Here is a 14,148-nt window from a genome sequence, read left to right as displayed (position 1 = left end):
TTTTGGTGATCTCATCCTATGCCTATGGCCTCGACGGGAACTTTCTTTTTTTGGGTTTCTTCTGTGCTTCTCCTTCTTCCTTTGTCTCCTCCTTATGCAAGTCATTTTTGCTTGGGACCGTGCACGCAAAGACCCCAACAAGAATGTCATGTGGGCCGAAGTGACTTGAGACTAAATTGAGTTTGGTCACTTGGTCCAACCCACTTAAGATCCTAATTAATTAATTAACTCTAATATGCTTAAATAAATTAATTAACCTAATTCAGAAAGTAAGTTTATAAGATTTAGTATAATATTACATTTTTACCATAATACATTTATTGTACACTTATGACTTATCTACCCACAATATCCTTAAAGCAAGTGTCACCATGAAACAGGAGCTCAAGTGAGGGCCACTTCTAAAGTTGACTCAACTACACTCAAAACTCAATTCTGGCTTCCTACACTCAACTACTTTCAAAATACTGGCTTTTCAAAATCCAATTCTGAAGTTAAACTCAACATTCTATTCCATTAAAAAGAGTTAACTACACTCTAGTATCCTATGAAATTACAATGATACAAAGCTTGAGTATATGACCTACTATCCATTACATGCAGACTCCTCATAAATTGATATTTGTAATATAACAAAGAATTTAGGTAAAGTCTCTAGAAAACTTTGAATGGAAGAGTTTAGGTGTTGATAAATTTTATTTAAAATCGAAAAATTAGGGATATGTATAAATGTTTAGACGATGTTTATATTTAATCAAAAATAATAAATAAAAGCCTTTAAAGAATTTTGGTACGAAAAGTTTAGGTGTTTATAGATTTTATTTCAAATAAAAAAAATTAGGAATATGTACAAATATTTAGACGAGATTCGTATTGAATTGAAAAGAGTACATAAAAGCGGCAATTAGCTAAATGGTTAATATGGCTTGTTGCGTGTTTGGGTGTTGAATGGTTGAAACGACAGACAAATAAAAGGAAAATAAAGAGGCATGGTGGAGAGGAGGAATAAATTTTGGGGATAATAATATAATTAAATATACACACAATTAGATTTTTGAGAGTTTTAGTTTAGGTAAATAATTGAAAAAGGTATATTATTAACATATTTGGTAATGGAGTTGTATACAAATTGGGAATTGCCTCCATATTAAAATAACATTACTTGTACAAAAATTTAGGATTCAAAGTATTAACAAGAATATTAGGGCCAATAATATTAATGCAAGAGTATTAAGAATGCTGAATAATAATTTTAGATAAATAGCGCATCAAAATTTTTTGAACTATGTTATGCTAGGTGTGAACTAAGTTCACCGTGGTCACGTGCTTTAAAAATTCGAGTGACTTTTATTATATAAGAGTTAATAGTGCAATAAGTCATTTTGTAATTTCTTATCAATTTGTAATTAAAGTATTAAAAAATTTAAATTTTCTAAAGTGGATCAATTAATAATATTCTTCTAAAATGTGATATGATTTGTTCTTTGGTTTTTGAAATAAATTAAAAATATCATATGATTTATTGATTATTATGTGAGTGGATTTTAGTTCTCAATTTATTATATATAATGACTTTGAAACTTTGGTTATTGGTGGCGGATAAATTGTTGATCTTCACTACCTTTGATGAGGGTAGTAATGTAGTATAACCCTAACCAGTAAGGATGTTATTAGCCTTGGTACACCATATATTAAAAATGTTCCCTCCATCATTAAAAGGAATAAATTGAGGCTAATTACCTTATGTAAGTCTCACTATTTGGATAGAGTGTTATTATAAATGAATCAAAGTAAAATATTTATTTATAAAATTATTTTGAATGCCAACCAATAATGCAAGTGTATTATATTATTTTATATTTAAATTGAAAGTGCCAATTTTTAAAAAAAAATATATATATATCTCTCAAAAGATTTAATGTTATATTATATTTTAGCCTCCTTGTTGAACTCTCCTAGAAAACTGTAGACTGAGATCGAATCAAACGAGCAAGAATTCAATTATTAAAATACTTATTCATATGGCTGTTCTGCAACTTCTTTATACAAAAATTTCTTGGAAGGGCAAACAAGATGTAGATATGATCAGGCATGGATGATGGTGTTCCCATACAGTACTCTCACGTGATAAACGGGGCAAGGATTAACTAGAACACGAAAGTATTAAACTATATATACAAGATCCGTTAGGGTTTTGGCCATTGGCTGAAGATTGCAGTCCTGTATAGATCTCCATTGATTCTTTTGTGATAAATTTACAAACGTTTTCTCCATGCTTTTGTGTCATTTTGGTGGACCCTGGAAGATCCATTATTAAAACCAGTCGTATCAGTAAAGAATGATAATATATTTTGGAAGGTGGTGGGTGTACGTCTATTTCTGAAGTGAAAAAGGCACCATTGTTTTTTAATCTTTAAGCGTTTAAGTTATGGTCGATTAATATTAACAAATACGATTTACATGAGAGTTGGGACTAATATGTGATTTCCACCATCTTATTTGCTTATAAATAGTCCCCCCTTCCTCAAACTTACACCACCACCATCACCACCAATGGAGGCTCCTTCTTGTGTAGTTTTGGCCCTGGTGTGGCTAGCTGCAGCAGCCCTTCTCTCAAAACTTTTCAGTTTCCGGCCAGCCCACAAGCAAAACCTTCCACCAGGCCCCAAACCATGGCGGATCATCGGCAACCTAAACCTCGTTGGCCATCTCCCCCACCTGTCCCTCCACAAACTGTCCCAAAAATATGGACAAATAATGCAGCTTCAATTCGGGTCCTTCCCAGTTGTAGTGGCCTCGTCTCCAGAAATGGCAAGGCAGTTCTTAAAGACAAATGATCACCTCTTTGCCTCTAGGCCTCAGACTGCTGCTGGCAAGTACACTGCTTATAACTACTCCAACATCACCTGGGCACCTTACGGTCCATGCTGGCGCCAGGGGCGTAAAATCTACCACACAGAGCTGTTCAGCTGGAAAAGGCTCGAGTCTTGTGAATATATTCGGGTCGAAGAAAGGCGGGCTTTCGTCTCCCGCCTCTATGCGTTGTCAGGAAAGCCAGTCATGCTTAAAGACCATCTCTCTCGCGTTACTCTCAGCGTTATAAGCAGAATTGTACTGGGGGAGAAGTACTTCAATGAGTCTGAATCCGGGAGGTCAATAGTGACGGTGGAAGAGTTCCAGGAGATGCTGGATGAGTTGTTCTTGCTTAATGGTGTGTTGAATATTGGGGATTGGATACCTTGGATTGCATTCTTGGACTTGCAAGGGTATGTGAAGAGGATGAAGGCCTTGCGTGATAAATTTGATAGGCTTTTTGATCATGTGATTGAGAAACACAGGGCCAGAAGAGAAGCAGAGGACTTTGTGGCTAAGGATATGCTGGATATGCTTCTGAGATTGGCTGATGATCCTGATCTTGAGGTTAAGCTCGGTACTGATGGGGTCAAAGGGCTTACCCTGGTTAGTGTTATATGAGTTATGAACATATCCAGCCATTCAAATTAGTATATTCTATTGAAATCTCATGATAATTTTGCTTGTTTTGTTGTTTCATGGTCAGGACCTGCTTGCTGGTGGTACAGATACCTCAGCTACTACTATGGAATGGGCAATGTCTGAGATCTTGAGGCAGCCAAGCATAGCTAAGAAGGCAACTGAAGAGCTGGATAGAGTCATAGGGAGAGACAGATGGGTGGAAGAGAAAGACATCCCCCAACTTCCTTACATAGATGCAATTGTGAAGGAGACAATGAGGCTACACCCTGTCGCTGTCCTGCTAGCACCTCACCTGGCTCTTCATGATTGCAATGTAGCTGGCTATGATATTCGCAGAGGAACCCAAGTCCTAGTAAACGCATGGAGCATAGGGAGGAACCCCAACATATGGGATGCACCGGAGGAATTTCGCCCAGAGAGGTTCCTAGGGAAGGCAATTGATGTGAACGGGCAAAACTTTGAGCTACTGCCATTTGGTTCAGGGCGGAGGATGTGTGCTGGATACAGGCTTGGCCTAAAGATGATTCAATCAAGCTTGTCTAACATGTTGCATGGATTCCACTGGAAATTGCCTGGGGATATGAAGACAGAAGAGCTGAACATGGAGGAAGTGTTTGGCCTTACAACTCCAAGGAAGGTCCCACTTGTTGCTGTCATGGAGCCTAGACTCCCAAGTCATCTGTATTAGTTGTGCCTTTCGACCTATGTTTTCTTGATAGTTTTCAGTTGTGTGGGATGTTTTTAAACTGTTAATTGTATTTCTCCTGTTCTATATCCATGAATGCAGTGGCTTCCTCCATTGATAACAGACCTTTGAAAAATGAGGTTACTGATGTTGTGAAAGGATACACATAATGCCAAACTTTCAATTATGACAATGGTGTATATGTCACTAATGATCTCATTTTATAGGACTTCATCTTCTTTTCTCATTTGGGGCAGGCAGCCATGAGTCAGTCAGATGCCTCATCGTTAATCAAAGAAAAATGAGGCGAATTTGAAAGAATTGATTCGAATTACCAACGTGTTCTTCTCATAAATATTCATACACTTCATGCCTAATATGTGACACTATGAAATCAAGATAAATCCTCAACAAATCTCTATTTACAGTATGATCTACAGTTCTACCAGTCAGTCTAACTTCCCCTGTTCCTGGGATGCAGGGGAGAGTTTGGACTGTTTCTGAGGTTCTGGCGTAGAGCGGTTTCTGAATAAATGGTTGGGGATTTTGGCGATCTGATCCTATGCCTATGGCCTTGATGGGAACTTTCTTTTTTGGGTTCCTTCTGTGCTTCTCCTCCTTCCTTGGTCTCCTCCTTAGGCAAGTCATTTTCGCTTGGGACAGTGTAAACAAAGGTCCCAACTGGAATTTCATTGTAGTCCTGGAGAGGCTCCAGGGTCTTAACCACAGTGCTCATTGTTGGCCTATGCTTTGGCCTGTGGCTCAGGCACTGGTAAGCCAATGCAGCAGCGCTCTGAGCCCCTGCTTCTGAGTATTGACCTTCAAGTCTTGGATCCATTATGCGGGCAAGCTTCCTGGAATCGTTCAGTTGTGGCCTAGCCCACTCTGCTAGGTTCTGCTCCCTGTTAGGCCGGGTCTTGTCCACTGATCTTCTCCCAGTTAGTAGCTCTAAGAGCACCACTCCAAAGCTGTAAACATCGCTCATTGCTGTCAAATGCCCTGAAAACAAGCAAACTTATTAGTACTCCAAAGTAATATGCCCTTTTACATTCAATCTAGATTGGATTAAACCTTACTGAATTACCTGTCATAATGTACTCTGGAGCAGCATACCCTTGTGTCCCCATTACTCGGGTTGAAACATGTGTGTCATCACCTTCAGGGCCGTCCTTGGCTAGACCAAAATCTGATAATTTGGGAGTATGATCCTGAAAATAGTATCACCATAAGGTCATTGATCACAAAGAAAGCCAACAACAATGCTGAAAGTACTCTCAAACAAGGGGGGAGCAGAAGCTTACAGAGTCCAACAAGATGTTTGAAGCCTTAAAATCTCGATATATAACAGGTTTCTCCGCTTCATGGAGGAAAGCTAAACCCTTTGCAGCCCCAAGTGCAATTTTCATTCTTGTGGACCATGGAAGAGAAACAGAGTACCCTGCAGCAGATGAGCGTTCACATTTATTCCTCCATTTGAGTGTTTGAAAAAGGAGAAAACGATTTCCCAACGGAAGAAATTAAGACAAAAAGCAAAGAATTCTTCTTCCCCAACCACGCATACCAAACCCCCCATTTGAGCAAGAAAAATTCAACAGCTAAGATTATTTCTACTGTTATACACTTTCATATGCAATGAGAACTAAATAAATATCAAAGACTATGACATTTTGGAAACCAGATATAGAATTTTCCAATCTAGAAAAACGAAAATGGTGGTGGAAAAATGGAGAGCATACTTCTGAAGAGCTGATTCTCCAAGCTTCCTCGCGGCATGTATTCGTATACCAGGAGCCTGTGCTCGTCCTCGCAACAATACCCGATCAGCTTGACAAGATGCGGGTGCCTCAGTTGCCCGAGAAAAATCACTTCTGTCTGCAATCAAAGGAAGGAAAAAACACCATTTCATCACCAACCCATTAAGGAAAATTCAGTACTGGAAAAGAAAAAGAACGAACTTGAACTCACCAGCCATTCTCGATGGCCCTGCAAGCCTTCCAAATCCAAAAGCTTGACAGCCACGGGCTGAGCCTTCAAACCAGGGCGGAGCTTGTCATCAATGAAGCCCTTGTGGACGGGGCCGAACCCGCCTTCTCCGATGAAGTTGTTGGAGGAGAAGTTCTGGCAGATCACCTTCAGCTCAGCCAGCGTGAACACATGAAGGTTTGACCCCATCAGAGAGGTGGACAGATCCTCAGACAGCGTCGACCCCGGATTACTCAAATCCGATATCGAAATCCTCTGAAACGAGGTCTGCTTCGCCGCCACTGCCGCCTTCCTCCGCTTGGACGCCATCTTTTCCGACCCGTAACATGCCGGGAAAACCGATCTCCACGTGATCTTCTTCACTGCCATCTCTCTCCTGTATATTTTCTATACCACCACCCAACCTCCTCTCGCCTTTTTCTCAATCAAAAACTATCTCAGGAACAAAGAAAATGGGCTGATGGAAATGGGAATGGGTTCAATGATCTAAATATGGAGAAGGGGTGGGGGAATATTCAAATCACCACCTGCTCTCTAGACTCTATACAAGGCGCACACTGAGAAGAGGTTTCCAACTCGTTTCTTTTATTTTTTGTATTTATTTATTTATTTTAATTTCTTCCTCCACGCAGCATGAAATCTTCAACATTTCTATTTACATGATGATAATGAAAGTGGTGCGTAGATTTTCTTTTTCTCTCTTTCCTTTTTTTGGTTTTTAAAATGACGTTATTGACCTTGAGAGTCTTTGACTTTTTGTTGGTAGACAAATAGAGACCTGGTTTTTGGGTGTGTTTGGAAACTTTCCAAAGGGCCTTTTATATTCAACACGCTTTGAAGGATTCGATTGGAGATGAACAAAAAGTCTTTATCGAATAATAATTATTAATTATTATTGTTGGCCTTTTATTTTCTTTATACCATAAGGGAACAAGTGTGTGTGTGTGCGCCCTTTATAAGTAGTAATAACCAAAAGTCAAGACAATGTATTTTGATTCATGACCCTTCAATTATGATGAGATAAAAATAAAAAAATAAAATTAAAATGTAGAATAATGAAACTTGAATACAATTTATAAAAATATTTGTAAGTTATAAAATAACGAGACTTTTTAACATAACATTTCACAATTCTTTAATGTATTTCGATATGATACATTGTTGACATGATATCAAAAATCATCTTTTCATTATTATATTAAAAAAATCATCGCCTAATAATCTAAAAACATGACATATCTTAACTTTCTTTGTATCCAATTCTTTGAAATTTTGAATTTACTTTTTATTTTTATTTTATAAAATAAGAAATTAGATTTGTTGGTCAAAAGCCAATGGGACAAATTAAAAATAAATTATTTTATATATATGGAAAAGCACTTTTTCATATTATATTAAATATTTTTATCAGTTTTATTTGTATAATAAGATATGAAAACCATTGTTATAATATAATATACCAAGAATATAATTAGATTATAGAAAAATAATAATACAAATAATATGATATGAATATGAGCGGGTGTGAGATTTCAGTATCTTGCCCCACCTTCTGAATTTTTCCTAGTACGATAATGCTTTAAAAAATGAAAAAGATATTTATTTTCAGACATATTTTGATGGTAATAAAAAATGAAAATAATAATAATAATCGGAGAAAAATAGAGAGGGATAAGAAATCCAGCTGTTGAGAGAGCTAAGGGCAATTCCGTCAACAAGGAATGGGTTGTACTGGCATGGTTCCGTATCTTCTAGAAAAACTTCTCCAATATAAAACCACACAATCCAGTAAAATTACACAACCACCCTCCAAGGTTCACTAGAATTCCGAAACTGATCACAGCCGTCCCTTCCACTGACTCCACCAATCAAGCACAATTTAGACGATCCCCGTTCTCCCATCTCCTTGACCTCAATATCACGGTGGGGTCCACAAAGTGGTAGGTGAAGCGTCACCCAAACACCTCGTCATTATTGCGTCCATGTCAGCAAAGAAACTTGGGTACCTGTCCCCAATCGAGGGGTATTTTCGTCAAAGTTGGAGTTGGTAGGGTGGGGCCCATGGCCCTCTTCGTCATTTCAATATGAAAATAGCGGCGACGGCATCCACATTGAAGTGTAATGTTAAGTCTTAATACGACCCGATCATTCACCATTACAGTCGTCTGTAATTCGTTATGAAATGATAGTTTATTTTTTTATTTAAATTAAATGCTTTTTTCACATGAATTTACTATTTCCATTTTTTACTTTATGATTAAAATAGTTAAAACTGTCTCCTTTCCTTTGCTTTAAATATTTAAAAATAAATAAATTACACCATGTGGGTTTAAAAGCTAAAGCATTTTTCTCAACTCAATAGGAGTTCTTTTATCAACTTGATAAATAATTTTCGACATGTGAAAAAAAATTATAGAAAACAACTTAAAGTTTAAAAAAAAAACGGTTTGACAAACTCCTATAGGAGTTTACAATCTTATTATAATTATTTTTTATAATTTTTTAAAACATTTTGAACATGTTTAAAAAATTATTAATAAAAGAAGCGGTTTCAAAACTCGTTATCAGTAAATCACGAGCAACATAAACTTCCGTGTTGACCCTAACACAAGTCAAATGCGGGTCACTCCTATTGAAGACAGCACGAGGTGTTGCATTAACATTTACACGAAAAAATTTGTCTTCAACAAAAGATCTTTTCAATTATAGAAATAATTTATATGTAAAATCTGTAAATTAAAAAAATTCCTGAGATGAGAAGATTTTTTTCATAGCACAATAATCGACATTTTATATTTAATTAAATTATTGTCATCTTAAGATTGTAATTTTAAATTTATTTTCATATTTAGTTTGAACTTAACTAAAAGTAAGCATTTTAAACGAGGCCATTACTGTATTTTTTGCATTATTAGCTCAAAAAAATGATGATACCACAAACATATTATATTGATTTTTTATGAAATCAATTTGAGTAACACCAAAATAATGATGACTGATTAAGGTTACCAAGACATGGTCAAGTCATAGAACATGATTGCTAATAGGGAAGAAGGATTAAATTACTAAAATTCACTTAATAGCATCCACTAATCCTTTAGTGGTGGGCTAAGCCTGGTGAACTCATGGTCTTAAGGCAGTCAAGAGAATCCAACCAATCAATACAAGGTAGCCAAGTTAGTGGTTAATTTTCAAAATAATCCAATCCTAACTCAAACCCCATCTTATAATGAAACCCAACTACTCACTATTTAATGATTAAGTCCATTTCCATTCACCCTCGGTTCAAATTGGGTTGGCCAACAATAATGTTTACCATTTCTATAACAACGCACTATGCACTTTGGCTCCAAGTCATTCTTGAGTTAGTTTTGAAATCTTTTCAAATGAGTTTTCTAACTTTTTAATTGAAAATGATTTTTTGATGGTTTATTTTGGAAGCATATTATTTTTCCAAACAAATTTAAAATGTTTTGAAGTTTTTTCTTTTTAGAGTGTTCTAAAAAACCAATTAAAATATAAAAAATGCTTCGAAAACGTTTACATTATCTATGAATACAGAGCATCTTCATGAATAATAAATTTAGAAAACTCTTTTTCTTATATATTTGGAGTTTTAAACAGAATTTCATATTTTATAACAAATGAGAAATGATTTTAAATTCGTCCAAAACATTTTTCAAAAATCGGATTTTCAAATGTCATCAAACATATCCCAATTATTTTCTTCACTTTTATAACATTTCTTACTAGACTTTCACAAGCAACAATGGCCGAACGTGTTAAAAATGATTAATTAATCGTAAATATAAAAGTTTTGCTAGGGTTTATCCATTGATTTTGTACCAATCACACATGGATTTGACAACTTAATCCTCATTCTCCAAAGGTCAAAACAATTAGGAGCAAATTTGAACAGATCACAACCAACCTCACCTTCCCTATGGAAATTTACCAAACATTCAAAGAATCAAAGTTTTTGAAAAAAAAAATCAAAAAAGGTTTTCTTAGCTTGGTTGACTCTACTTCTTGATCAACAAATGGGGATAACATGGAAGAAAAGTCTTGTGCAAGTGTGAAAGACAGCTCAATTCCATGTCAACGTTACCAGATACTTCTAATGTTAAACTTGGTGTCTTCAACTACTTGATTGGAAGATCTGCATGTGGTTCATATACTCAGTGGTATTTTTCAACTCTCTCAATAAGTCTCTTGGGCTGAAAAAATCTAAAAATGTAGGCATGGATGCAAGGAACATAGTATGTTGAATCAGCCCCTTAATTCGCTGTGTATGGGTCATTGGTCAATTTTCCTTTACGCGTACTAGCTCCTTCTATAGACGGGTCTTATCTACACGTACAAGTGTATTTCAAGTCATGCATGGGAGTCACGTGAGACCCACGTCATATCCAATACCCTTTTCATCAACTACACTATATGTGGAATATATACCATCATTTTGTATGTGTTTATTCAAATAATGTTTCCTTTGAGTAGTATATATGTAAAACCAAGAGCATCTTAGTAGTAGCTTACGGAAATTATAGAGATATCAATGGTTAGATTTTATGAAAATGAGGATGAAATTTTGGGAAAAAAAAAAGGATAAAATAAAAATTAATCAGAACTCATAAAAATGTTAAAAAAATTTTCAAGAAATGATAAAATAAATAATAATATGTATATTTAGGTTGTTTTATTAAAAAAAAAATAATAATAATAACAGTATATGCATGTATGATCAAAATCGTGAGATTAGATAATAATTTGCAGAATTTAAAAAATACATTTAATTCTTAATTTTAATGTATTTAAGGATATAAAAGAAATTATGATAATATATACATCTATATATTTCTTTTGTATTTAATTACAATATAAAAAATACAAAGAAAATTTTGTTACTATTCATGTTGAAGATTTGTGTCCCAACTTTTCATTTTAATTTTAAAAAGCGTTCGACCGGTTATCGAATTGGAAAAGTTACTAGTTCACGGTTCATTAGTTAAATTGACGGTCGAATCGGGGTCAAATTAGTGACGTCATAAATATATATTTTTTTATATATTATTAAAATTTAAAACTTTAATAAATAAAAATAACTTTTCTCTTCCTTTTTCAAATTTGTGGTCCCTATATCCCAATATTTTCCAGGTGAAATTTTAATCCATCATAAATATTAGGTTTTCTTATTAATGATAGTTTTAAAATTGAATTTTTAAGTTCTCATTGCAATTTTCTTAGAAGTTAATTTAAATTTGTCCTTAAAAATGAGAAGGAAAAAAAAAGTTCACATTACCTTTATATCATCTATTTTGGTCCACTAACCATAATGACTTTAAAATTGGTCTTATCAAATTCCCAAGGGGTGTGTGGAATATGACAATCACCGATATGTTACAACCTTTCAGAACTTCATGTGAATAAATAGTCCATTATCAACATCGCATTCATACATCCTCATGATCCATAGGTTCATAGATGTGTAAATTCTACATGTTTTCTTGCAATATGGTAAGTTCTCATAAAGATATTGTTTACTTTATATTTATCAATCTTAAATCCGTTTACACACTAGTCTTTTTTTAGTGTTGGAAACTTTCTCCCTCAAGTGATATAAATTTATATTGGAATACTATTCTACATAGACATTATTTGTTTAAGCTCATCAACCACTTTTTTCTCTAGGAAACATAGACTATCATATTCAACCTCCCATATAAAAATAACTTCTTCAAAACATGAAGTTAATAGGTAATGTTTTACATACATTCTCACTTGGGGATTGACTTTTAGTATCAATGTGATGATCCTTATTAATATTGTCGATTTTGAGTTCCTTTGTATCTAAATCAAATAATATCTATACAAAGTCTAGTAGATTTTATTTTTAACCAAAAATGTCATATGCCATGACAAGGATATTGCCTCTATATGGGATATTGAATGTGATATCAAGTGCCACTCTATAAGATATATAGAGCCATTTTAATGGAACACTTAGGTTTAGTGGGTCTAGGCCCATGGGAATGATATTAATTTGGGGTTTTGGATTGGATGACCTTGAGTTGGGTTGAGTTTTAAAAGCAACAAACTAGGCCCATGGGCTCCATAAGCCTGGTGTGACCATATGATTGGGCCCAATCAGATTGGAATCTTGGCCATCACACTCATTGGCCCCACACCAGATCCCAAAACCCTCATCTTTATTAAAATGTGACAAGGACCCATTTGACATTAATGTCATACATAGCCCCACACCATTGCAAATGAGGATTGAACATTGACACATATTAGAATAGAACACCACAAAAATCAAATGGCTTTAGGCCATTCAACCAAATCTAATTCTTCAAGGAAAACTACGTATGGGGTCATTACATTGCTTGGTCTCCATATAAAGAAAATGAAAAAAAAAAAAGTGATAACCAATCAAACGAATCCACTTGGACTCTCACTTTTTTATTTGAATTTTTTTATACTTTTATTTAATTATTTGAATTTACGGTTCAAATTTGAAGTTTGATCAATACCTAATCGATACATATTCAATACTTTTAATATTTTCTATGTACTTGATGTGAGAGTTTTTGTATGTTATCTATCCGGCCAATCTAGATTTTTCCTCCCTTAGAATTTGACATGATATTAACCAACCACACACCAAGTCCTACAACAATCCAAAATCATTTTGTTTTACATCAAGATATTAACCACACACTTTTGAAATACAAAATCATTTTGCTTTCTACCATGAAAAAAGGTTGGCCAATAATTATCAAGAAAGCGCAATACAAATAAATACCCTTTTGTCACCCCTTCCATCATATGGTTTGTCCTTTACCTAATAATAACAATAATGGAGGCAGAACTAGTATGACTGTCCTCTTCCAAATCACATAGGGACAGAATCATATAATAGTTAGGAACACATGGCTGTTGAAGAGCCCCACCCCTTTTTATCATCAAATGTGTCCACTCAATTTATGTATCATCATATCTTTTTCTTGTATTTCTAGAAATAATTATTCATTGGCTCAACTTTTGCAAGTCTTTTTCTTTTGGGGTTATGGGTCTAGTCTATCTTGTCATCGAGAGTATCTTATATTCATTATTATTCATTGAAAAAAAAAAAAAAAAAACCTTCCCAATAGAAACGGATCCAAATAAGACCCGAGACACCTAATTTCTACTTCTTATAAGGGAAATCGAACTCTTCTACCAATCGGGTTAAAACATACGTCAATTGTAGTTGGCAAATTTTACATATCCTTTAAAAGTTGCCCCTTAAACTAAAATTCTGGTTTTGTCACTGTTGCTCATAAAATAATAATAATAATAATAATAATTGTTAAGTTTTGTTTTACCCTATTTTTATTTTTTGCTTGGAGATTGAATGCAAATAAGAAAAATTGATAAGGATTTATTTGAAATTCTTATCAAATTTAACTCAAAAATTAAATGATTAGGAAATAAATTATTTATATGACAAGGAGAGTAAGGGATAACAATATTCTTAAAATGTATCTATCATATAAGTAAAATAGTCTAAAAAGAAAAAATAATGAAAGATTTTGATGACTTACTTTATTGATTTATTTATTAATATTTTTGTTTTATTTTTGTCACCTTTTAAGAAATTTGTTTATAATGACTTTTTTTTTTATTGAATAATTCCCACCAAAATCAAAAATCAAATAAGCAATTTCCCTTTTTTTTATTAATATCTTGGTATAATAAAAGGCTGTATTTTGTTTTTAACAAAAAAAAAAAAAGTTTTATTGCTTTTTTTTTCCTTCTAAAAAACAAGAGAGTGAGGTGTACCTGTACCGGCACCAACCGTTATAACAGTCCAGTGCCGTGGTCGTTACAAACTGAGAATTCCACGTCATCAGCTACGTAAGCAAGAAACAATGGCATAGGCCCACTAGCAGCCAATAAAAGAAAGGTAACGCTGTCGATTCGATAGTTCACGAACCAATCTC

At 34.4% G+C, this 14,148-nt stretch overlaps 2 protein-coding genes across 2 annotated transcripts; one reads left to right on the top strand and one right to left on the bottom strand.

The window, feature by feature from the left end:
* Positions 1-2,553: 2,553 nt before the first annotated feature.
* LOC117924468 (trimethyltridecatetraene synthase-like) lies at positions 2,554-4,370 on the top strand. The gene is made up of 2 exons (XM_034843081.1): positions 2,554-3,459; positions 3,560-4,370. Exons 1-2 carry the CDS (start codon positions 2,554-2,556, stop codon positions 4,181-4,183), a joined length of 1,530 nt encoding a protein of 509 aa, XP_034698972.1. The 3' UTR covers positions 4,184-4,370.
* Positions 4,371-4,482: 112 nt separating this feature from the next.
* Positions 4,483-6,689, bottom strand: LOC117924469 (serine/threonine-protein kinase RIPK). Its single transcript, XM_034843082.1, has 5 exons — positions 6,146-6,689; positions 5,917-6,052; positions 5,482-5,618; positions 5,265-5,388; positions 4,483-5,179 (listed from the first exon to the last, which is right to left on the bottom strand). The coding sequence occupies exons 1-5, from the start codon at positions 6,530-6,532 to the stop codon at positions 4,635-4,637; spliced, it is 1,329 nt and encodes a 442-aa protein (XP_034698973.1). The 5' UTR covers positions 6,533-6,689; the 3' UTR covers positions 4,483-4,634.
* Between the last annotated feature and the right edge of the window lie 7,459 nt (positions 6,690-14,148).

This window comes from Vitis riparia, chromosome 11, assembly GCF_004353265.1.
Source record: "Vitis riparia cultivar Riparia Gloire de Montpellier isolate 1030 chromosome 11, EGFV_Vit.rip_1.0, whole genome shotgun sequence".
Classification (NCBI taxonomy): Eukaryota; Viridiplantae; Streptophyta; class Magnoliopsida; order Vitales; family Vitaceae; genus Vitis; species Vitis riparia.
The sequence above is the reverse complement of the archived record's forward strand: the minus strand, read 5'-3'. Positions and strand labels throughout refer to the sequence as shown.